The sequence below is a fragment of the Stegodyphus dumicola genome, chromosome 9, assembly GCF_044657685.1.
Source record: "Stegodyphus dumicola isolate Sdum_Otavi_A_Nest chromosome 9, ASM4465768v1".
NCBI lineage: Eukaryota > Metazoa > Arthropoda > Arachnida > Araneae > Eresidae > Stegodyphus > Stegodyphus dumicola.
The window spans coordinates 71,398,118-71,425,684 of NC_140776.1; the positions used below are offsets into that span (position 1 = coordinate 71,398,118).

Consider the following 27,567-nt stretch of genomic DNA (forward strand, 5'->3'; position numbering starts at 1 on the left):
TAAAAAATGTGGGCGTAATGTAAAATCTGGAACTTTCAGATTTTTTTAACTATATTGTATTCATGGTGAAAAGTAAGATATTATGTCAAGTGAAAAATTAAGACAATAAAATTAATGCTGTGTAACAAAATTTTGAATTGCAACTTATAGATTACTAGCAGAAGTACCCGATGCCAATTAAGTAATGTATCTAACAAACAGAGAGAACGATACTGCTGTAATCCTTCTCTAATAACGAAACAAAAAATACGATTCATAGTCATATATTTTTCAGCTTGATGCGATATGAAATAAGCTTACAAAATTTAGATAGAAAAATAAACTAATTTTCTCTCATTATAGCAGCAAAAATGGCACGCAGTTTTTAATTATATTCGTGTTTCTAATCAAATGGTCGTAAAAGATTGTTGAGTGCGCACGGGTTCGTTATGAATTGAATCCACCAATTCGATGAAGGATCAATACAATTTATTATTATCACAAAGAATAAAAACAAAAACAAAAACAAATTAAATTCCCTCAGATATTCGTAAAATATCTCAATATCTCACAGTAGTTATCTTTTAAAATATTAAAACCGTTTATCAGAATTCAAAACAGAGAAACGTAAAGAAAGCTAATCCGCGAATTCGCTACATTAAACAACCGCATTTTTCTAAACAAACTGATAAAACAATTAACTAACTAACTGAGAGATTTTCATGCTGCTTATATAAGCTTTTTAAATGCATGAAAATGTTCTAGCAATTTCTCGAAATCAGAAAGAGATATTTATTTATTATATGTTATTATTTATTAAATGCTCTTGTATTTTTAATTTTCCTGCTTAGCTTTCTCTTAATATTCGTCACGCGATACCCTGCACGGAGAATAAAACAATTTAATTTATAATTCTACTAACATTAGCAATTTAAATACCAAATCCGTAACACTGCTCCTTTCTCAAGGACTGCATGTTCCGGGCAGTACAATGCCTGGACATGAAGCCAAACTTACAACTAAGGGATCAATGCAATAATAAACATTACATTACAATAACAAACAACATGAACAATAAATGCAGTAACTAACTTTAAACAAATCAAATGCTATCAAATACACATTTAGAAACAAAAAGGACCATGGTCGTACACTACTTAGAAATTCTTACACTGCGTACTATGGCCATAGTAATGAGCTAATCTGTCGTAATGAACGATTATAGGTTTAGAGTTCGATGACTTACGGATCCGAACCACGACGTCATTCAGCTTGTTTACGACTGTGTGCGGACTGTCCCAAGGTGACTGTAATTTCGGACAGAGTCATTTCCGTCGAGTTGGATTCCGCAATCACACCTTGTCTCCTTCGTGAAATTGATGTCCAGTAGCTCTTGTGTTGTATCTGGTCTTCACATCCTCCAAGTTGACTCGCTCTCGTGCAGAACGGGCCTGGACTTCAAACCAGGCCTGGACATCCTGGATGTATTCCTGAGGCGATGAAGGAGCATTTGGAGTGCGACCAATCAGGAGGTTACAAGGCAGACGAAGATCTCGACAGAAGAGCATCTGGGATGTTGAATAGCTGGTAATCTGGTGTTTCTCTTCCACCTTAGTATGATTTCGGCGGCTGTCTGAGCAAGGTCTTTCAGACAAGATGTCGGCGTTTCCAGGTAAGGATCCTTTCTGAGGATGGATAGTCATGTCCTCAAATGCTGAAAGCTGTTTGTTGTTTTTGAAATCTAAGGAAAAATTGTATTTCATTAAAAAGTCCTATCCGAATAATGCATGGATCTGTAATATCCGCCACATATGCCGGGTGATGGGTAGGCGGAACTTCCAAATGTGTGGTTCACGCTTAACCTCTCAGCTATGTCGATCTCACCACCAGACGCAGTTTGAAGGGGTAACACAGGATGGCGTCCAAATACGTTTATCTTTAAACTGTTGAGCTTAATCTCTCCGAATGATCTCTCCAAAAGGTTGTAAATGGATTGGAGATAAATATCGATAAACTCTTCTGTTTCTTCTTTGACAGAATCAACTCTGTAACCTATTTGTTGTTCCACGACCGAAACTCTGTCTTCTATTTGCTATTTTACAGAAGAAACGTTTTCTTCAAATTATCCAACTTTACTTTCAACCGCGTCTATTCTGCCTTCCATTAGCCTCAAATTTGTTTTCAATTATGCAAGTAATGTTCGTTTTCATTTCTTTTTGACCTGCTTGAAAGGCTTCCATTTCTTCTTTAACAGATTTTTGGCCCAGTTTCATCTCCTCTTGACCAGCATCCATCTTCTCTTTGACTGCTTTCATCTCCGCTTTAACGGAATCTTTCATCTCTTCTTTAAATGTAGCAAAAGCTGCCATCAGCTGCCTTAACTGCTCCTCCATCGCTCTTGTTATTGGCATTCAATATCCCACTTCTGACACCAAAAATTGTTGCGTACCTACGGGTTCGTCATGAACTGAATAGACCAGTCCGATGAAGAATGAATAAAGTTTATTATTATCACAACAAATAAAAACACAAAAAATGTTTAAATTCCCTCAGATATTTGTAAAATATATCAATATCTCACAGTAGTTATCTTTTAAATTACTAAAAACATTCAACAGAACTAATTCAAAACAGAGAAACGTAAAGAAAGCTAATCCGCGAATTCGCTGCATTAAACAACCGCAGTTTTCTAAACAAACGGATAAAACAACTAACTAAATGATACTTTGATACTTTGGTGTTTTTCCTGGCATTCAGCAGGATGATTCGTTCCTGCTCTGCCAGTATCCTCAGAGAATCTCGACTGGGCCTGACATATGTTGAAATCCGAGGATGAGAGTTCTCCATACGAGTAAAATTGAAGAGGTGATACAAGAAGAAGCCCTTGATGCGTTGCAAAGCAACGCATGAGACTGGTCACGTGGTGGTGGCGAGTCCGAAACTTTTAACTTTCCAACTATTGTACAAAGTAAAACATACAACAGCAAAAGAAGAATCAAGTAAAATTTCACTATTTACATTATATACAATAGACAGTCAATTTTTTAAGAGCGAAAATAAATATTTGCGAATCTACAGGCATCTGGGGGCCAGGAGCTACCAGCCGATCAGCGGCAGTTGCGAAGTCCAGAGTTCAAACGACAGAAATATCATTTCGCACATGAATACTGGAAGAAACGTCCAAAATATAGAAAGCAACCACTCAAAATGTTTATAAAAATAGTTCTCCGAGTTGGTTACATCAGAAGTATTCCATAGAGCATAAAAACAACGGAAAGTATGAAAATACTTTTCTGCCGAGTCCAGGGGGTCAATCTACTATTAGCCCAGGCAGGAAAGGCTAAGTCAAAAATCGGCCGGATGGCCGAGAGAAAAAGTCTTTTCTTCAGAAGAAGAGAAAGTTTCTCACTTTTGAGCAGGGGGAACCCCTGCTCAAAAGTGAGCTCAAATTTTTTTTGATATATTCTAATTTTCATTACAGCGAAAATGTTTCCCTGAACGAATGCTTGATTTTGATCACATTTTCTGTATATTCTGAGATAGCTGAAAGATGATCCTGTATGCTTTTCCCAAAACCTGTGACATATGATCTTTCCAAGTAAAGTTATGATTGAATGTGACTCCAAGATAATTTGCCTTGCTAATTCTTGGGACAAGGATGGTTGAAGAGTGTGGCCTGAGTCTTTATTTCCGCTCTTTTCCGATACTTCCTGTTGAGTAGAATCTTGTGTTTGGTGAGCTGTATTCTGGTTTTCCAGCGGCTACACCCTCAATAATTGGAATCATTTCTTGAAGTTTGACCAATGCATGGTCGGGGCAATGTGACTTGCAATCTAACTGAAAGGTTTTCATGTCGCTTATATAAGCTTTTTAAATGCACGATAATATTCTAGCAATTTGTCGAAATCAAAAAGAGATATTTATTTATTAATCGTTAAATGAGCTCTTGTATTTTTAATTTTCCGGCTTAGCTTTCTCTTAATATTCATGACGCGCTGCCCTGCCACGGGGAATAAAACAATTTAATTTATAATTCTACTAACATTAGCTATTTAAATACCAAATCCGTAACAATCTCAAGTTCCGTCCAATATTTCACCTATATTCAATTTTAGTCCATTAAATGTGGCAGAAAAGTTGATCATAATTGATCGGAAATCCATGCTGCGAACAAACAGACAAACACACAAACAGGCATTCTTCTTTATATGAATCTATTTTTCAGTAAAAACATATTTCAAAATAAAGCATTTTTATCTCCAACGCGAGACTTTTGCCAGTGTCTTGGGTTGGTTTCCCACGAATTTTTGGAATCGGGAATGATGTATTTAATGCTTGGCAATGCTATTTTTTCATTGTAAACTTAGAAATTTTTATTAACAAATTCTTTGTTTTGAAACACAGAATCAGCACCTTGTAAGAAAAAAAAAAAAAAAAAAAAAAAAAAAAAAAAAAAACATTTTTATCTCCAGCGCTTGAGACTGCGTATCGAAACTTCTAAAGATATGCTCATTTTAAAATTATTTTTCGATATTGCTCTTGAACTGAATTTTATGATTTAAGTGCGGAGAACATGATGTATAATAAATAAAGGTAACACAAAAAATGTTAAACGCCTCTTTGGACGTAATTAAAAATCTGAAACATTTCAGATTTTCTTTTCTTTATTTATTTATTTGTTTATTTGTATGATTTCATTCTTAACATTCTAATAGATCAAAGAAAAAAAATAATTTTTTCACAGCTTTTAAGTTTATTATGCCTCGATTTGCATCAGATTATCAACCTAAATGAAAACAAGTATTGATTATAATGATACTAGAGAGGAAAAAAAAAAGAAACAAAAACCATAATCGATCAGGATGATATTAAACAAAAAGAGAATATCGATTATATGACGATCCTCGATCATATTCGATTGTTGCATTATAGTGCCATTATTAATATCATTTAAGTACACAAAAGTCTACATTTTGTTTTACATTATACATTTTTTTGATATATTCTAATTTTCATTACAGCGAAAATGTTTCCCTGAACGAATGCTTAATTTTGATCACATTTTCTGTATATTCTGAGATTATTTTAACTTGAGAAATACAAATTACATGATAGAGAATCTCTTACACAATAACATCTAATCTTTGAATGTATGTATTGAAAGCTCTTTGTTAGGAAAATACCATTTCCCAACATAAATTTTATTTATCCAGTTTTTCAAAGCTGTTAGTCGTAACTGAGATACACATGCTATAATTTTTACGTAAATTTCCCTAAATTTTTATTCAATTTATATAAAAATTGCACTCAGAATGAAATCAAAATTTAGAAATGAGTCACTTAACTTATTTTTTTATTATACGAAAGACAAAAACATCTTGATTCCATGGGTACATGGAAAAACATGTTAGACAATCTTACATTGGTGGATCTTACTTACATCGGTTCAGATTTTAATACCTGTTCTTTAGGCTGCAAAAACAACACTATAATGAATTTGAAAGCGCTTAAGAAGTAATATTTAAAATTTTAAAGCTATAATTTCTAGCTATTTAATTAATATATTTAGAATATCATATTTCTTTTAGTTTAATCATTAATTAACATTATTTCTTAGATATATTGTGCTTGCAAATATTTTTTTTCTCCTTTACTAAAAATTTTGATTCAGTTAGTTAATTTGTAAACTATTTCACATGTATAATTTAGATGTTTCTTAATGTTTGTCATCATGATGAACAAAGTAAAAATATATTATGCTTTGTTATTTCCCAGCAATCAAATATTGCACTGCTTTTCTTTCCTGAATCACATTTATGAAGTATTTAAAAAACTGTACATTTGTGTCATTTACTTCATACCATTAGTACAACATAACAGTAACTTTTAAAAAATTTTAATATTGTTTGTATATTTCAAAACATTATAAAAGTAATAGTAATAGATATTATTTTAATTACAGTAATAAGATAAGTATAACGGCAATAATAATAAACTAATTAGAACAAATGTAATATTTAATGTGACATTTATCTAAGAATGAAAGAAAACTGTCAATGAATGCTGGAAGACAATAAATAAACGAAAAGGTGTTACTGAAGTAGAGATAATATATAAAACAATCACAAAATAGTAGTTATTCATCCTGTTTTCAGTCAAAGATCGGCCCTCTGCTGATCTTTAATTGAAATATGTTATTAATATAAGCAGATTCTATAAAATTACATACGTTTCTTTTTCACAAATGACAAATGTGAAGAATGAATTGTTCCAAAAGATATATGCCCGTCAGTTATTTCCTTCATTAATAAGAAATTATCTTCATCGGTAAGACTTCATGAAAATATAAATAGTAGTATGTAAGAAACGTTTAACTTTCTTATGTTCATTCTTGATGAAATAAAGTATCCATAACGACATAACACATTTTTTAAAAGTACCATAAATTAAACATAAATTAAAAAAAGTTTTACGGTGCCATAACTTGCATTTGTTAAAACTTGACTGCTGGGTAGATTATTTTTGTTCAAGCTCTTAAGTATCAACTAGTTGTTGATATAATTATATTATAGAAGGCCTTTTTAAATGCTTTACTAACACCTTATTTTCTTTGCTTTTAACCTGGCATTTTTAATCACAATGAAACAGGTCACTGAATTGTTTGCTATTTACAGGAAAAATATTTGGAGTTCTTTCAAATTCTGTGCAGATTAAAACCTTTTTCTTGAATGAGTAAAATACAGTAAAGGCATATTAAACATATTCATTCAGCATGCAATACTCATACCAATATTGCGATGTGTTTTTATTTATTGTTCGCATCACATTGTTTGTAACAGTGTGCAGCAGTTATTGAAGTCAACTTCCTGACTTGTAGAAGAGGAAAAAGATCGCGTTAGTGGGAGAGATCTGCTTTGGGTAAAAAATCATTTAGCCTTTTTCTCAGGAGCAACTCCGCCTCCAATAGTTGCTAATTTTTCCGGCTGCATAACACTTTTAAGCCAGTTTGTCATATCATAATCTTCCAGTTCACCACCGTAATGTACGGGCAAGACTGCACGAGGGAAAAAATTAAAGAGCGTCTCGGAAGTAGAGTGAAAATACATCTGCAAAAGAAAAGTGAAATTTCATTTATGGCTTTGTTAACAGGCTAAGAATGCAAATGAATAAGTGCAAATAAATTAATACAGTAGCTTATGAATTGCAAAAGAGTATTCATATACTTAAGTCCTCCATTTCTGAAGCCCTGCACTGATCTTTGAGAGATCTCTTATTTTAAAACAGAGAGTATGCTTTTTTTATTTAAAAATTTAATTAAAGATTTATGGTTCCCCTCGAAACGCGTTGCTCGGCCTGATAAATCCGCCTCTGTATACGTTTAATACAGTTAGTTGCTAGATAAGAAATTCTTCATAAAATAAATTACATCTCCCATAATTTGCTTGACATAGTAATGATTTCTTTGAAATTTTAAAAGTTCTTAAAAAGAACACTTTTTAAGCTTCTTTTTTGCTTTATTTTATTTTGAAATTAAATTTTTGAGAAAATTACTCCAGACAACGTTTCGCAATGTTTAAGCACACCTATTATATGCTTATGTTTGGAAAAGTACAAACGACGAGGAAGAAGTGTGGCAACGCACACATTGCAACAGATGAAACTTTTCTAAATGATAATGTTTACTGTAAAATCTTAAAACGAGAAAAATTAGCTGGTCTCAATTTGAGGAAAAAGGAAAAATCAAGTTATAAAAGATAAAAGTCGTTACCCAGTTGGGCTTCAGAACGTCTTAGAAACTAGGAGCCTCGATGTTTTAGCAAAAAGTAAAGTTTTCCAGTTTATTTAAATTTGCAAGGTAGTAAGGGGATTAGAAAGTAAGAACTTAAAATAAAAACAAGAAAAAAATTACAAGATGTTTCTACATATTTACATTAAATTTCTTATTGTAATCATCCAACTATTACTTCTGATAATTATCATTTCAATTTTGATAATAAATTAAAAAAATGTAGTTAATACCAACTTTCCTTAAAGAGAGAAATTTTGAATGAAGGTGCTTTATTCTCTAAGAAAATTTTGACCACGTTAAGTTATCTCTTCTTGGGAGTTATCGACATTGTTGCAAATTGTGTTGTTTCTAAGGAGTTGCGTATGTATTGTATTTACACTGTTGGCCATTAAAATTGTAACACCATGAAGGAAAGCTAATACAGAAAAGATATTTATTGTACCTAAACAGTATAGCATAAAGATAAAATGTTTAAATTTGTAAGCAGTTTGGTGGTTTACAGGGGTGCAAAATTAATAGAAGTAGCTGGCCTTTACCCGCTTATGCATGGAGGCGAACCGATTTTGGATGACATAAACAGGCAACTCATTCCATGCTGTTTCATGTCTGTGCCACACTTCATCAACTATATTAGCTGAAGAGGAGTGGCGGCTCAGTCTCTCAGCAACCCATGGTCAGATGTTTTCAATGGTTGACAGATATGGCGCTCTGAATCATAAAATTGACAAGAAACACTAAATCAATATGTTAATTATGCGGAGCACACACCTCGGACATCTCAGCTCAAGACTAACTTAGATAATTAGGACTATGGCAACAGCCTGCCTATATTCTTTAAAAATTTTGCTTTTGAAATTAATGTATAGATCAAGGACTCGAAAGACAAGATTGATCCAATAAAATCTTCAAATGCAGTGTGTTTTTCCTACACTCATTAATTGTATATTTGAATTACAAGTTTGTGATAAGTAGGTTCAAGAAGGGAAGGTCAACTTATGTTATCAAACTTAAGTTTGTGAATGATATTATTCTTGGTATGGCATTTTGCCTTCTTAATTTTAATAAATGTTCAACTTTTCATGTGAATATTAGGAAACAGATATCTGTATTTATGTTGTAAGGATTATGTTAACTTTTTTAACAGTTACATTTTGAGTTGAAACTTCTTTCCTGTCAAATTCTTAACTTAAACTTATTACTTCCGGCCAGAACATAGTTTTGGAATCACGTCTGAATACATAATGAGGAAGAGCGGTATTTAACTGCGAATTTCTACTTGCTGAGTTAGAGACAATCAGAGTTTCTGATTAGGGCGTGTCCGCCTTTTTGGCTACTCTCTCTCAAAGTGGTTATCGCGCTCGGCCTTACTTAGGCCCTTGATAGCTTAGCAGTCATCTCGTGTTTAAGGGGCCAACTCCATTAAAACTTTGATAGCTTCGGCCATATCTCTTTAGATTAGTTTTAGTTTACTTTTTATTCTCTTAAGTTCAAGCCCAAGTGTCGGCTTTTATTGTACACTCCAAGACGGAATTCTGTTAAATCTTATTTCAATAATAAAGGGTTATTTACCCTTGCATCCTGTTGTTTCTTTTCACACGAACTTAAGCGATTATTCGCTCAGTAGTTCTTAAGATTCTTCACGTTCAACTGTAAATTAGCATTTACATTGTGACGAACTCTACATTGTAATCAGCTGTGTGTTTGAATCTCTCCCTAGTGATCAGCATTAAGTGCTTAAGATGTCAGTTTTACTGAGTGTGGTGCTGTACTTTACAGTTTATGTTCACTTTAACGTACTCAAGTCTGTATTTATTACTTCTATGCCTGTACTATGAAGGTTAATTTGTACTTGCTAGGATTTAGACTACATAACATTACTTAATGATCAGTTTTATGTATTATGTTCATCAGTTTTAGTTTTCATGTATTACGTATGCATTTTTAAGTGTTATGTGTGCAGGCATTAGGGATCAGCTTTCTGTATTTCTGTACTCAGTATCATGTTAGTTTTTCACTTTAATATTCAGTTTTGTACTAATGTATGTATTATCCTGTCTGCAAGTACTACGAAAGAAAATGTAGATGCATGGTTCAATTTGTAAAACAACTTCAGTTTAAGTTTGCGCAAAGAACTAAATTATGCAGGAATTTGTTACCTTAGTGATAACAGGTACACAATCTTTTAAATGTTTTTATATAAGAGTCGGACAATGAAGAATAATCTGCGTTAAATTACGTTTGAGCGCTAGTATTTTTTTAAAATCTTTTTAAAATTTAATTTAATTTAATTAATTAATTTATTTTGGAGTTTACTATGTGCAATAATAGCCGCCCAGACGGTATAGTGGTTAGGGAAGCCTGACTGCGATACCGAAGGGCCTGGGTTCGAATTACGGAGAAGGTATGGTTGTAACTGTCCATCCCTTCATAGGAGGCGATAGTGGCCCACCCATTAGGTGCCTCCATAATAAAGACCACCACATCTGGCCTTGTATAGATTAATGGACTGTGTTACACTCTAACTGTTCACAATCTGACATTGGAAAAAAAAACTATGTGCAATAATTAAATAGGTTACGTCTTTCCTTCATGCAAGACCGACGATTTTACAAAAGCTCAATAAATATATGACAGTTATGTCGGGATTAACATCCGCATGTAGACATTTGGAAAGTCCAGAAAATCCACGGCGTTTTAATGTTTCAGGCAGAGTCTACCTTTCTTTACTTTATCTAACACAAGTTTCTGTCTATTCTAACAGCGATTCTTAAAAGTCTTTTGATTGCTTAATTTTAAGTAGTTCCTAACAGAATACTCTTTCGCCGAACAACAACATCCAAGCTTACATGTAGACTTTATGAGACTCTTAGTCATCTATTCGGCTGCATTCCCGGAGCAGAGAGCAGATGGTTTCTTCCAGGAAGATAACACACTGTGAGGCTAAGGCCAGGTCAGTGGTCTTTCTTGGTGGCGCTCACTCACTCACCCTGTGTATCGAGGAAGATCAGAATATGACGTGGATCATGTGGTCTTGGATTATCTTATTAGAACATGCCGTTTGGAGGCCTCGATGATAGGGCGCAACTACTGGACATAAGATGTCAGAAATGTAACCATCTGCATTCACATTTCCGTCGATCCGAACTAGGGATATGCGTGTCGTGCATCCAATGGTTGCATTTGGCGCACCAGAGTCGCCATTTCTCTCTCTATATATACATAGCATTTTCAGTGCGAACGCTATCTTTTGAGATGTGGGTTTCCCGAGCAGTTTGTCGAAGAGATTTTCGTGGTGATAGAAGGAGTGTTTCCTGCACCTGCTCTTTTTTCCAGGGCTCGTGGATGTGTGTGGTAGTCCAGAAGGTTTCTTGTTAACGTTCTGGATGGTTTCATTTGTTCCAAACCTGTCTCTGATGCGAGCAATGGTCCGACTTGTTGGTGGCGGTTTTGTGAATTCCCTTCTGTACCGTCTTTACACTTCAATGGCGTTTTCTGTCTTCACATAACATTTCAGGACAAACTCCGTCTTTTCCAAGCTAAGTTCATTTCCTGCTATGCTGTGATAAATTAATTACACTTGCAATTCATAAAAGGCAGCATGTTAGCGACAGTTAAAGCGTGAGTAAATTTTTTAGACACCCTGTATATATATATATATATATAAGATTGACAGAAGACTTAGAAAACGAACATAACGCTATCTATTTGCCCAAAGTGAAATTACGTTTTTACCAACCAAATAATATTAGAAAGAATACTGTAAGAATAATATAAGGAAGGATTAAGCATTTCATGTAGATTTCCATTCTGATTCCACAAGAAAATGCTCTTACTAATGCATGTGCCTAGATTATTCCTTTAATTTAGTTTGCTGTGCAATGCAATAGATGGAATTGGAAAATACACAAAAATATAAGTATCAGAGGTATGATAAAGTTAATAAAGACCTACTCTTTTCTTCAATTTGGCGGACAGAAAAGGCTTGATCAAGAGCCAGGCGGCTTTGAAGGTCGGTGACTGATTGACAATATGAATTTGTTTAAAACGCCCAGGAGAACATTCCTGCGATAAATAAATAAAAGCTATAGGAAGATGATGATCATTTAAGGTAAATATTTAAGACACTAAACAAACATAAAATTAAAAAAAAAATATTGGTCAAGTTTATAGCATTTCTTTTTCAAAATCAGTTTCAGAATTGCAAATTTTACGATTATAATACTTTTATATTAAATTATCCATAAAAAGTTCCATGTATAGATCGTTCGGTTTTGTTATGAGAAATAGATTGTTTGTACTAAAGCTTTATTTTCACGTATAAACGTACATTCGTATTTGTTACTTGTATGTTTAAAGTCCCATTATTTTCTTATTTCGAGGATTATCATATTTTACATTTTAATCAAGAGGTATATTTATTATTTAAATATATATATAATTAGTATTGTTTTAATTAATGACTTTAATTTCTTTTTGGACATAAATATATCTGTTTTATGCCAAGACATGAAACAGACTGTACTTCGGTAATGCTTGTTACAAATTAAAATTTGTAAAAACAGTTTAAGGTTTGAATATTAGCGAAAAAAAAAAAAAAAAAGATAAAAGGAAAAGTCTGAAAAGGTTCAGAAATGAACAGCAGCCCCCTAAGGGATTGTTAAGGTTTCATTACGCTCTCGCTGAGCTCGCAGTCTACTAAGTCTGCTTTTGCGCTCACTCCTGCTGACCCATTTCTTTTGTCTTAGCTTTATTCTAAAGCACCGTATACTTAGCTCTAAGCCCTTCAGCAAAATTATAAAAATTTTAAAAGCAGTATAGCAGCATATGTTTAATATTCCCGATGCAATGTTTGGCATATATGTTACTATTTTTTCAATCTTTTCGCAGTTCATCATATCAGTGCTATTTTCTTAGTAAAATGGTTTGCAAAACTTTTTTTCTCTTCTTTTTATTAACTTTTTGTGTGTTAACTTTATATATTAGATATTATGTGCACTTAGCATAAAATTTAGTTCAGCTCCAAAATCACAAAATATTTAAAAACAGCATATCTTTAAAATTTCCGATGGACAGTCTCACTTGCTGGAGATAACAATGTTTTAATACGTACAATGTTGTAACTGATTGCTTTCAAATCGTTTAGTATGTAAATCAAAAATTCGTTCATTAAAGTTTCACAAAATACGAAATAAAAAATTCGGGCTTCTAGGAGCACATGTTCGAATGGAGGATATTTTATTCAAAATTAGATGGTAATACGTACCTTTGGGTTTTCAGAATGTATGGAACATACGCACATAATGCAGATTCTTCATTATTTAATTTCTTTAAAAATAATACAGTGCTTTAATATTTGGTGGCAACAGTTTGAAAAAGCGATACAACCGTTTATAATCGACTAAGCAAAACCTCAAACCAACGTCTATTCGCGCTATCGCGTTTTTGGGCTAATAATACCACAGATATGCTTTTTAATAAGCAATACCTTCAATACAAAGGTATGGTTCTTTCTGAGGACAGGTATCAGATAAAATTGGAAACTGAATATTCAACTGAGAATATATCGTACGAAATATATCTGTCAAGGATTTAATTTAAATCTTCAAGAATTTTGAAAGAGTTTTCTTGAAATTAAGAAATTTAAATTTTAAAGAAGTACTAAATTAAGTTTACAATATACCTGAAATTATATCAGTTTTCATATTTTATGATTGCTGCTTTAAGTAGTAAGTTTTTGATATGAATTTTTATATCCATGATAATTTTTTTTAAATTTATTTATCGCTACGTTTAGAATTTAATTGAAATGATTTTTGAGTTGAAGCACGCGGAAAAAAAATGAAGAAAATGAGACCAAATATGCTACTTCATAGATCGTCTATTCTTTCCTGAATCAAGAAGATATTCAGGTAGTAGGAAATAAACTGTATTTATGCAGTACAATTACAAATGGATTTTCATGAATTCGTGTATTAGATTCAGTTGTATCTGAATAAGTATTAAGATATTATCACCATCAAGAGAAAGGAAGAATTCGATTAAATGAATACGAAGAATATTTGATGCACATGATAACGGTTTTTGCATAATACAGGAACTCCGTTCATATCTTTGGGAAAAGAATTATGTGCTTTATTACCATTATATTGATCGTTATGACATATATTTACGTACAAATAAAGGGTTATCTTGCTCCATATTATTGGTCAAAATTTGGAATACATTTTGAAATTTTCGTGCTTTGTAAATCTGCATGTTTAAAAAGTGTTACTTTTTTGATAAAGACAAATATATGCATTGGATGTGCTTCTACATGAACTGAAAATGAATTTATAGCAAGATATGATATGGGAAACAATTTATAGATACCCGCAAAATGAAAAGGTGTATGTTTATTTAATTAAATATAAGTGCCTTTTGCGTAAAATAAAAAGAAACAGATTTAATTTTCTAAACTGAAAGCGAATACATTGCTGTTGCCAGAGCCAAGATTGTGAATAACTTCAATTCAGTTGTAATCAATTTCTTAATTTTACTTTATATACTATGTTTGGTTAAGGAAATGTATACCTTTATTGATACTGTAAATATCGGAGTATTAAGTGTCGTATCAAATGTTACATTTAGTTGTTTTCTATTTTATATAAAGTGTTTGAATTTGATGACGTATACAACGGCATGTAAATATAAAATTTTCAAAATGTTTCCAAAATTGTGGCCTCTATTAGGAATAATATTTAAATGCAGCAGATATAATATCTTTATTTTTTTAGTTCTTTTCTCTTTTAAAATTAAAAGAAGACTTGCCATAAAAAGCTAATTATTCAATGAAATACAAATCATATTCTGATGCCTTTTACCTGCGTCCCATGGTACAGCAAGTACATGTTTTGTGGGGTGCAGTGTCTAATATGTTTGATTGGGTTGCTTTTGACATCAAAAATAGCTTTGAATCCGTTCACCTGCGTCATGGGATCACGGAGTGATTGCAATAACAGAACTACTACCATTCGTTTTACCTCTTCTGGCGGAAAATCTTCGGGATCCCAGTTATCTGAAGAACAAAAAATAGATGCAAGTCAGCTAAAGGAAAACAGCTACAGAAAATTATAATACCAAAAATTGTGAATGACGACTATTTTTATTAGAAGATATTGTAATCATTTATATGATAGTTATAACTCTAGTACATGCAGTTTTTTTAACAAAGCTAGAAGCACTTAAGATGGTCTTTAATAGCACTGCAGAAGAAAATATCGTCGTACTGACTATAACCGTACACCCATCCTCAGCTCCCTTTCAGCTGAACGTCATCTAAAACATCCTAACTCTAAAAGTGAAATACATCTTTTTATCAGAATGCTTTCAAGAACAAACATTTCAGAAAGCGAAGCATAAACATAACGAACTTCCTGTCCACAAGACGCATGGAGCTATGCAGCAAAGCAACACTTGATGGAGACTCTTGAAGGGCCTCACCAAGGCCCAGTGAAGGGTGGCTAATTAGTGTGGCTGAACAATACCGACATTGCCTATGGTTAAACAATGGATGTCCACCACACTTCACCCTATCTGTATTCATATCCATAATATTAACTGCAATCAGATACATTTACTTAAGTTAACCCATATTGGACCATTGTCCTAAATATAGGACAGACCAATTAAATTTCATTATTTAATGAAAAGAAAGGTAAACAAATAAGATGGACTTTCGCATAACTCCCTTGAAATAGATGTAACTGTCATATTCAGGCTAAAAAATGGACTGTCATAATTTATTTCATTTAAAAAAGGGCTTTAAAAATAACACTTTAAAATTATTTATTTTTGAACCGTTATTTAGGATTTAAATCTATATTTTCCTAAACAGATGTATACATTTCTGCTAGTAGATTTATAGTCTTATTTATAGAAATAAAAATATCTGTGAAAAAATTATCATTTTGGGGTATTTTATTTGCATTTTATATATGTCCTGTAAATAGGCCCGATCCCCAACATTTTTTTTGCTGGTCACTCCTCCAATTCATGGATCACATTCCTTCAAACCAATTTTGAACAATAGCTATTCATACAACGACATTAGCGTGACATATTGAAGGGTTCGGGAATAGATTATTCTGCAGTTTTCTTTGGGTATCTTTTGTATTAAATTAAAAAATAAATTAAAATATTACAAAAATAAAGTGTCACATAACCCCTAAATAGGTTTTTCTGGGGTTCATCTTTGTGATGTTTCTTGGCAATAGTAGCAGCAGGTGTACTTTTGTTTAACACAGATACACGTTCTAAATATAAATTAGCCTGCAAAGTTTATTTTTGACCTTGGATCCTGATGGTTTCCCTGTGAGCATTCAAATCTGTAACGTCAGATGAAACTTTTCTATAGAGCTGCACATGCGTTTTTTTTGGGGGGGGGGTGGAGAAACAATCCAGAATATTTTTTCTAAAGTAGATCAGTTACTTGCCTGTTTATTACTTGAGTGGAAATTTCAACTGTCTTTGAAAGATCAATATTGTTAAAATGGCAAGAAAGTTTCCAACAGCTCTAGAGGCTCTTGGATATATGAATGAATATATGAATTCTCTGTTTGAAGAAGAAACTGAATAAAGCAATATAAAGCAATTCCAGTTACAAGATAAATGCTTTTCTGTTCAGAGACTGTTATTTTGCTCTATAAAAATCATACCTTTTTAGAAACTAATGCTGAATATAAGCTGCTGGCAAGGTATAATTCTATATTTTTTTGAATTATTTTGCATCAGATTCTTTTTTTATTATAATAATAACCTTATTTAATCCAAACTAGCGTATTATTCCAATTTACTTTATAATGCATCAATACTAACTACTGAAAGGCTAAGAATGAGTCCGTTACTAGCATGTCGTGCGTAAGCTTTTTAGATGACATCACTTAACGCCAGTCGTCAGTATCCTATAAGTAAGTTTCAAATCTATTATTAGCCAATATATTAATAAAATGTAACAAATTAGCAAAAATATGTAATAAAAACATATAAAAGCCGATATATAATAAAATAAGCAGCAGTATTTTTACTCCTGAAGAATAGGTAACGGCATCTGATTGCCTTCGAAATCGTAAATTTTTATTCAAGGTTTGTTCAAGGACAAATAAAGTTGTGTTTTTTGCCTAATTTAAAATTTTACATAGACAAACCTCTTTTCTATGTGATTGCAGTTAATGATATTCACTTGTTAAGCTGTGAATTTAAAGATGCATATGTTGCCCTCCCCAGAATTTTTAACTACTGCTGTGAACTACTTAATGTAATTCACTTGCATAGTCATGGCATGATAACTAAGTATTGCACTTATATATATCATATAAATTATATATTCTAGTTTCATTACTAAATCATGTACTAAACATTAAACACATTGTACGGTTTCCCCTATTTTGCATAACAAATTTATTTTAAGTGTGATACCTTTCCTGAACTCCTCAATCTTCCCTCGCATTTTCTCGCCAGGATATAAATTTAAAGTTAAGTAGTGAAGTGAGTATTTAAACGGGTGAATCTCTGAGTTTATTCAGGATCAAATACAAAATGTTGTAGAAGAAGCAAGTGATACTATAGACAAAAATGAATTTCTTTTCCAACTACCCAGTAATATTCGACAACTGATGAGACAGCTAAGCTGCGTAGGAAATGTTTATCATCTCACGTGGGATCCGCCGCTAGCGATAAATTGCCTCAACAAGGATATCAAAAACGCCGTAAAACTGCATAAGGAATAGTGTGTGTGTGTGAGTGAGTGATTATGACAAAGCCTCGAGGCAGATAGCCCTCGGCAAGGGCAGATAGCCCTGCCTAAGGGCAAATAGTGGAGGACGTTCTAAGGAAAACTGGCTCATATACACGTTACACATGGGGAAAACCACGAAAACGCCCATGCAGCCAGCCTGTTCGCGGGATTCGAACCTCGGACCGAACTACCAGTGTTCAGCGACTTTACCGCTCGGCCGCTGGTGGGCCGCATAAGGAAGAGATGTGGGGCGAAAAAATTTCACACTCAGCATTCAAGATGGTTCTCTTTGCACTTTGGACTTAATTAAAAACTTTAAATTAAATTACCTCTCAAATCGCCCGCTCTATCCACAATGGAAAAGTGGCTACTTCAAATAAGGATAAAGCAGATATGTTTGCTCCACACTTAGAAACACAATTTACACCAAATAAATGGCCAGTTAATAGAGACTTTGAACTTTTCATGTTACTACGTGTACGTTACTGGCTTCTTCTGCTAAAAATATTCCAAAATTCGCCACTCCTGCTAAAGTTGCACAAATAATTAAAAAACTAAAGACGCGTAAAGCGCCGGGAAACGATGGAATAACAAACATTGCAATCAATAAACTGCCTACTAATATTGTTTGTAAATTGACAAGCATTTTAAATGCATTTATGTTTCATTCCTACTTTCTAAAGACATCGAAAAGTGCTAAAATGATTCTAATCCCAAAGCCTGGTAAAGATCACACGAAACTTGCTGGTTATTGTCCGATCAGTTTATTACTGGTGTTTGGAAAAATTTATGAAAGGATATTACTTTCTCGTATGCAACCTTATCTTACGTCGTTACCACCAGAGCAATTTGGATTTCGAGCCAAACTTTAGACTACTGAACAACTAGTGAGAATTACAGAGTTTGAAGGCTCTGCGCTCCAGTGTTGCTTTCCTCATGCTAGATGTGGCGCAAGCTTTCGACTGCGTCTGGCATGAGGAACTTATTTCTAATATCATCTGCTGTCATTTTGACAAAGAACTGCTTCTTATGATTCAGTCGTTCATCATTAACAGAACATCAATGTTTGTGTTAATCATGCAAACTCCTCCAAAGATTTATTTTAAGCGGTATTCCACAAAGCTGGAACCTAGGACCACTTTTGTATCTATTTAATGCCGCAGATTTCCCACAAATTCAGCAAAATAATTCTACTTTAGCCTCCTATGCGGATGACACTGCCTTAGCGGTGACATCCGCAAATATGAACCATGCTGTCGGCAAACTTCAAAACTTCATTCCCCGCATTGAAAAATGGTGTACACCGTGGAAAGTTCAAATCAACGCGTCCAAATCACAAACTTACGTTTTTCAATGAACCTATTTCTGTCGTCTCTCAAGCAAAATATCTTGGAATATTGTTTAACGATTGTCTCACATGGACTCACCACGTTAATAACATACGAGACAGGGCTCTAAAAATCATTAAATGTCCTTATCCCATCAATGGAAAATATTCTTCACTAGGTTTGGGTAAGAAGAGACTCATTTAGCTTTCTGTTATTAGGCCAATAATGACCTATGTTTCATTGTCTGGACAACAATTACTAACCAGGAGCTTAATAAATTACAAGTGGTGCACAACAGATACCTGCGTATCATCACATATGCCCACTTTTCTGTAAGGAACAGGTGTCTTCATGATGACTTTAAAGTAGAACCCCTTGCGAAGTTCTTACACAAGATTAATAATCAATTCTATCAGGACGCATAAGTTTGTAACATTATGAATCATTTCAATCTTTACAGCTATGGAATTCCGCAAGAAAATCGGCACTTGCGTCTTTATACAGCTTTTATATTAAACGAAAACCGACCTACATAGGATTTAAAATTGTTATTACATCTCCATATTCTATAAGCATTCTAAATCTTTTCCCCCAATTTTTGTAGGACTTTTTGCTATTTTAACATAGCATATACTTGTAAATATTATGTAAAGAGAGGTCTATTTTCTAGGGAAACTATGTATTTTATATTTTATGTACTGTTTAATTCTGTAAAATGTGTTTTCACATCCCTCACGTGACAAAGAAGTCACTAACTTTCATCCTGTTCTCTGAACCCACTCAAACATTTTTGTACTTGCATCTATCCTTGAAGCACCTGTGTTACAATAGCCGGTAAACAGCTTGCATGCTTGGCAAGCTAGACGCGGCGATAGGGCAACTGGAATTGGAGTTTATTGATTTTGCTAGCCAGCGCACGTTTCGTTGTTGTCTCTCTGTTACGCTAGTAAGCCTCTTGGCCATTTCGGATTATCGTCACGCCTGTTAGATTTTGAGTCAACCTGTTAGGCGTAACTTAAGCTGCTAATCCAGCACTGTTTTATTTTAGATTTTGATTTGAATTATAGTCTACGTTTCAGTTTCACCACAAGTTGACGGTGCCATTGTAAAGCAAAAAAACTGTGCCTTTCTTTTAATTACCTGATTTCAATAAAAGGTTATTTTCACCCTTCTTCTGTGCTGGTTATTTATTCACACCTGTGCGAGAATTCGCCAGGTTCATTATAGGATCTAATTTAATTTATGTGGAATAGCAAACACAGATCTTACATCATAATACTTACAACTCTATTTGTCTTAGTAATATGCGCATTTTTGCAAAGTAAAAATTATCACATATTAAATTAGAAGTTTCACCTAGTTGGATTAGAAAAATAGCACATCCATCTTGGCATCGATATGGTAAAAGAGTGACAATTTTGTTTCTCATCGACTTCACAGTTTGCTCGAAACGGTAGTTTGTGAATAAAGCAGGGTTTCTTTTCCTGAGACTGACGAAAGACTTCAGTTGTGAAAACGCCCGAGCAACATTGAATTTGCGGCATCTCAGGTACTGGAGTAGAAAATCGTCATCGAAGTACAAATTGGCAAGAATCTTGTCGTCTATTAAAGACAAAAAAATGGAACTTAATTCATTAAAAATGCATACAAATTTTATTATTGTTCATAACAATTTGAAATACTGTGCAGAATTAAAATTAATTTCTGGTATTTGCGTGCGAAAAGTTTTATTCAAGAAAAGAAGAATAAATGTTGAAATAATTTAATATTCATATCAAATTATATAACACAGTAAAAATTAACCAAAACAATAAGAAATGCACTTTATCATACAAATATTTATAGATGCAAAGTTCTCAAAAATTTTTACACAAAATATGTGGTAATTCAAGTGTGAAGATACACTGTAGACGCTGTAAAATTAATTCAATTTTTGAATTGCATATTCACAACGATATCACTGATGATTTTTGTATATCTAAACTTCTGTTTAGAACTAGTGCCCTTCTTGTTATTATAAGAAATCAGCATTGAATGTAGTTTGAATTTTACATTTCGAATGGCTACCATTTTACTATTAATAAAATTAAAATAAAATGCAAAGGAAAGTAAGTCATATTTTTTTAAATTAATTACAAATTCTATTGTCTCTCATATCCTGAAAATTAATTTCATAATGCATGCATGAGAAACGATGAGTAATATAGGCAAATATGCTAAATAAATTTAGCAAGTTTCCCTATATTTTTTCCTAATAAATAATAGCGTCTATATCTCTTTGAGAGCTACCTAACTTCTTTGTTTCAAAAACAACCGTTTTATAATGATTTTGTTGCGGCGAAAGTACGTAAGTTTAGGCTTCCAAAATTTGCAAAGAAATTAATTTGGTGCAGAATATTGAAAATGATTTATTTATTATGCAATCGAAGGCTTTTTGCACTAAAAGTCTATCTGACTACAGTAGGATGAGGTTTTGGTTTTGGAATGCTTTATTAAATGTTTTCTCCACAGAAAAGTAATTTGCATTTGTAATTATCTCATAAGGAGAATTAAAAAATCTTCATACAGCTAGCTTTTCAACCATTCGAAATTGAGCTATAAGTGAACTATCAGTGTACTACTATTTTAAAAACTTGATCGTTCATAATTCTTTAAAAAGAGAATGCTTCGTCTGAAAACTAATAATGACACCTAAATGGTAAACCCTTTCTTTTACTAATGGTGGAATATCCCAAACTCACAATTATAAAATTATTTACTCATGGCTTTTAACGAGCAGTTTTCACAGTCTCTCTCGTAGGCCGCCAACGGCAACTCACACCAAAAGTTACGTACCTGCATTGCAGAGGCGCAGGCGTGAACGTACCGCCCGATGTTACGGTTAACAACGGGTTAACCTTCAAACAATCGTAATTAATATATATGTATATATATATATATATATATATGAAAAATACCAACACGAAAATCAACACGAATTTCAATTGCATAGCAATATTATATGCGGAGCATATTCAGTACTGAAATAACAATAAAGACAATACTCCTTTTTGTAGTGGTAAGATACATAATTTTGTAATGGTCATTTGAAAGTACCAGTCTAAATTTTTACATTACATAAACGAACGTTTCCATCTTCACCATAAAACATTTTTAATATTCTACCATCTGACTATTCACAATAAGGCAAATTATCCGTAATTATGACCATGTAGCAATTATTTATTTATTCCTTAAGCTTTGGCATAGGTCGATTTTGTAAATGACTTAAATAATTAAAGCCCAAATCCCTGCTCAACAGTTGACGATGTTCCTCATTACTGTCCCGTGTAGGATTGTTATTCTTTGAGGCTTTAAAGCCCCAATATTGTCCCTCTATCAAGCGTAACTCTGTTGCTATTTGCATCGTTTTCTTTTTTAGTTTTCTCAAGTGGTTTATGTTTCGAATTAATCGTCCAGATATCAATGCTTAGCATTAGATAGATTAGCTTAGGTCTAGCTGATCGTCGTCATCTTAGCCTTAAAGGCCATAGTCCTTTTTTGACGGACTATGGCCTTTAAGGCTGGATGCCATTAATTCCATTCTATTCTAGCTTTAGTTGCCCTCTCGTGTATATTAAACCTTAAACTTCCCATTAGCATTTTTTTTTTTTTTTTTTTTTTTGTAGAAGGGGGTAAAGAGATGAGTTCAAGAGAATGCTAAGCTATGTAGTGATTCAAAACTGTTATTCACTTTTTTTGTTTACAATTACTTTTAATACTATAGCATCTTTTTCTGGTTTCTTGTCTTACCTCACAAGCAACTCCGACTAGACGACTTCTTCATGTCGTAGAATAAAAATATGGAAATTTGAGTCGCAAAATCAAAATACGGAAAACAAATCTGTTAGCGCAATACCATATATAAATCTAATGTATACCCTAAGTAGAACTTTCAAGTACATGAAAAACGCAAATTAAATTTCGTCAACCGCTCCAATAAAAAAGGAGATATGGAATTGTGCCCCCTTTTATTTTATTTTATTTATTTATTTATTGCAGAATGCACATTTGTTTAAAGTATAATAATATATTTTGTGCTGTTATATTGTTATGTAAATGCAAAATTTTCCGTTCATTTTGAGAAACTGTGGGGCTTTAAAAAATATAACTTACAACCTTAGGATATTTCTGAATATTTTTACGGCAAGGAAAATGTAAATTTTGAAATGGTTGAGAGAATAACAATAATCAGCATTATATGATTAATTAATAGTTTTCTAGACTATAACTAGGCATAATATCCCTATTTAAGGAGAAATTTTAAAATGCGAATTGTCGGTCTTATTTATGATGTGTTAAATATAGTAGCAGAGTAAATTTAAGTTCTTAAGATATTAAAAATGATTTCTTCAAAAAACTGCTCTACGACTTTCTGCAACTTCGACGTGAACCGCAGAAGCTGCTCAGAATATTACTTCATGAAGTAAAGAAACTAAATCGTTTCTCAGAATGTTTGATATGAGACCTTTAATGCCACTGAGAAGTCAAATTTCACAACCTGATATTGTTGATAAATTTCGTAATCTTTTCGTTATTTCAAATTTTAAAGTTGTTTTGTTTATCTTATATCTGTTTTCATAATTCCTTTCGTGAAAAATACTCTACTTGAGCTCTTGCCAGTTTAGATTACCGTATAAAGTTGGAAAAAAGTTTGTAAAATTTCATAATATTTAGCATTACATCATCTATTTAAAAAAAAAGCGGAAATCATATTGCACTCATAGTTTTAAATGAATATTTTATATCAGCAGAGATAGGCTTCACGAAATGCTTATTGAAAAAAAATTTTTGAAATCAAACATACAATTATTCTTTATTACATATAAGATTTGAAACATGCAACCTGACCTATCTTCCTTTAAATAAAATAATGTTTCCTATGCTATCCCTTTGTTGCTCAATGTTCCACTACATGGAACACCCAACTTGAATCGCTTCTGAAACCTTTAAATTGAACCATAAATGAATAAAAATGCCTTTATAATATACTTCGAACTTCTCTTTTTAAATAGTCGATGGCAGCATATCACAAAGAGACCCAGAATTTTCATTTATGATGTGTTATTAAAATCCACTTATTTTCTAGTAATTTTCTATATTTTTTTGGTGATACAAAAATATTTGTTTGAAAAACAATTTCTGTGTAATTTTGATGGTTGTACTCTATATTATTTGTTATATATTGTTTTACATTTTTCATACAAAAAGAATGCGCAGAATCATTGAATAAAACGGGGTGTTCCATTAGCGGGAACAGCGCCTTTAGCAATCTCATGCTACTACGCATCACAATATCTGTCTTAGGAGAAAACATCTGTTGAATATGTTTTCTATTTACGTTGTTTTGGGGAAATGAATTCAAACAAAGCAGTCTTGAGGGATGAGGTGTGGTTTGTGCTATGAAAGCCCTAATAGGGTCATCTTGAAATTTTTGTGAGCAATTTTCAGGTGGGATTTTTATCAGTAGCTCGAGTCATCTTTACTTGGAGCTGCGCGAATTTTTTGCTGTCGCTTTTTAGTCTCATTCCCGTTTATTTTGAATAATTGTGTAGATATTTTTTGTGTATGTATATCTTGTAGCTTATTTTTCTTTACTGTTATTATTGTTAGTATTTTAATTGTAGTTAATTTTTTATTATTAATTTTCCATAAATGGCGCGGAGAGGTCTAACTCTTTCCGAAGCGCTAAAAGTGCTTCATGAATTACCCTCTTATTCTGAATCAGAGAATGAAGATAGCAGCGATACTGAGATATATGCTCCTGAGCCACTTGTGTAATACTATTGTGGTATGTCGGATGAAACTTATTTGTTTGATGAGAAGGTTGATGATCCATCTTACCTAGGCCCCTCTACGCAGCCTCAAGTTTTTACTTGAATTTTAAACATATTGTTGCACGGAACAAGAAGCCGCACAAAACAAGTTTTGTGTTCCAAAACCTGCAAAGTTTGTTTGTGCTTCTATCAAAAAGGTGCGACATACTTTGAACAATTTCACAAAGCTAAGAAATCGAAAAATTTGTAAATATCTTTGTATATAGGACTTGTGTATATACATATATTTATCTCATTTATCCATATTATTCAAGAATGTTGTGTATATCAATAAAACCATGTATACAGCCATAATACAGTGTTTTTTCATTACTATAAAAACGCTCCTACTCAATTCCGTGCTTCACGGCAATGCTCGCTTAGTCGCACTTATAAAATCTCTGGCGGAGCAGTGTTCCACCTCATGGAACACCCACAGAATTAAAACGGTAAGTGCAATTTATACAAAAGTTTACCTTTATACTCCTTTAGGCCTAGATAGACTGCATGCGACGTTTTATTTATTTATTTATTTATTTATTTTGCTGAAATTCCGACTTTAAAGTATAGTGCACCACAAAGGGCTATAGCAATCGTATTTGATGATATATTAGTGAACTTAAAACTCTTTGAAAATAAACATGCTAATGTCTTCATTGCATGTTAAACATTATTTCGAAGATTACTGTTAAGAAAAGCAGAAGGCTGCGAGAAGTTATAAACAAGCGAGAATTTTTTGAAAAAGGATAGTGTTTAGAATTTCTATAGTAATATGTAAGTGTTTAACACTTTAGGATGATGTTGCGCTTTGTCGTTACTTTTTCTATTATAGTCAGGGGTCACAGATTCATGTCACAATTTCGGCATTCTTACTCATTCAAAACGTTTTCTTAGTAAATTAAAAATAACGAAATTAAGAATCGGTTAACAAATAAAGCAGAAAACGATACTCTCGATATCGCATCGGAAAATTTTAATTTAAAAATGGTATATATTTACGACAAATGGCGTTTTCAAATTCAACATCAAAAACATGGATGTTAAAACACGATTTAATCATTGAATTGCGTTCTTCTTATGCCCAATAGATAGGGTTCTTTCATTAAATTAAACAGTTAAATTGATGTCATTTTCAAAATTACAACATTTGCGGATATTTAATAAGAAATTGTATGATGCCATAAAAGCTATTGATGGGCTGTAGTATATTCAAAAGGGAAATAATACAGTAATTTTTCAAAAGCATTCAAAAGATAAATTAATGTTATATGCTTAAAGAGCACTAATTACATACTTAGTAAGGGACCCGCAGTATGTTGGTCCATAAAGTAAATTACAGCAAATTATATTGAAAAGCATCAAGAAGTTGGCAGACTTGAAAACAAGTTTACATAATTTCCTCTTCTACGTTTACTGAAAATTGTGTGTAAGCAGTTTTTATATTCCATTTTTAACCTAAATTTCTTATTAAACTATTAATCATAGGCTTGTTTTTGTGCTATTCTGCATAATTAATACCCACAACTCTCATACCTAGGCTCTACAACTTACATATAAAGACAGCTAAGACCCTGTTTAAGTTATATCTACAATTATAGATAATTATCTTTAAAATAAGACAAATCTAAATTCTTCTTCATGACAGGTTTTGATTATTTTAAAAAGTACTTTTATTTCTTCTAAAATAAAGTCTGAAAGTTTTCCTTAAACTTCAAATTTAAATCTAAACGAGTTTAAACGTTTAACTTTAAGCTTTGATTTATTATCAAATGATTTATTATCATTTCACTTATCAGCTTATAATATTGCGACAATATTTTTTTGACCTTAGATGGATTGTTATAAAAATAACTGTGAGCTTGAAATTTCGTGTGCAGATATCAGATAATCCCTCCATTTTTTATAACTAATTTTTTTACGTTATTGTTATAGTTTCCAAAAATGACTTGTTATCCATCATGATAAAGTATGAAGGCCGTTCAAACTTCGAACAGTGGCTTGAAACGCATGTGATGCAAGTACATGTTGTGTAAACATCTTTTTAAAGGCAAGGACATATTTTTAAAATGTTATCAAAGTTTTCGATATTTTTAAAATAAAGTGTGCAAACAAATATCGCTACTGAAGTAAGTAGCTATCACACTAGAAAAACGTTCCTTCTTAGACGTCGAAATGTCGCAGAAATATAAAACTTGCATTTTTATATACTGCACGCAATTTTCTCAGAAAATAAAGTGTTAATGTTAGAGAACGAATTTTAAAATTTAAATTTAAAATAGTTATTTTTCGGTAATTTATTTTTGTAAATTCAACTAATGTTATATTTTATTGTTCAAATTGTATGTAGTTATTTTGATAAGACATACATCTCAGATATTTTTAAGATTTAGATTTCAGATTTTATATTAATGAAGAAACTGGATTTAAAAAGAACTAAAAGATTTACTTACAACTGTTTGTAACATTGATTTGTTATTGTTGTAGTGGAAGAATTATTAAATGCACTATTTAATTATAATCAGAAATCAAGAGGAAAATTCCTAAACGCAGCAATTATTTGCATATCTAACACCCCCCCCCAGTTTATCTTCTAAAAATCGAAAGAAAATTAGGCGATGAAATTTACCTATTTCTGAAGAGAAGAAGGGACTTAGGCTCACAGGAATTAAGTTTGCTAATATTATTGCTGTATATTTCAAACGGGTTAGGGTCAGAGCTATTGGAATAAGGCAAATATACCAGAACTATCTGTCTAAGGGGAGAGGTTTCTTCATTAAAATGTTTCTAAAAGGAAACTGACTCATGGTCACGTTACGCATGGGAAAAACCACAGTATATTTCAAA

At 32.5% G+C, this 27,567-nt stretch overlaps 1 protein-coding gene across 6 annotated transcripts in view; it reads right to left on the reverse strand.

The window, feature by feature from the left end:
• Positions 1-5,311: 5,311 nt before the first annotated feature.
• Positions 5,312-27,567, reverse strand: part of LOC118199239 (alpha-tocopherol transfer protein-like) — a 61,569-nt gene continuing 39,313 nt past the window's right edge. For all 6 annotated transcript variants that reach the window (XM_085823600.1, XM_085823596.1, XM_085823598.1 and 3 more), the window contains 4 exons: positions 20,225-20,470; positions 14,629-14,822; positions 11,720-11,830; positions 5,312-7,085 (listed from right to left, as the gene is read on the reverse strand). In XM_085823600.1, coding sequence (XP_085679726.1) covers positions 6,906-7,085; positions 11,720-11,830; positions 14,629-14,822; positions 20,225-20,470 — 731 coding nt within the window. In that variant the 3' untranslated portion in view covers positions 5,312-6,905. The remainder of the gene's footprint in view (positions 7,086-11,719; positions 11,831-14,628; positions 14,823-20,224; positions 20,471-27,567) is intronic.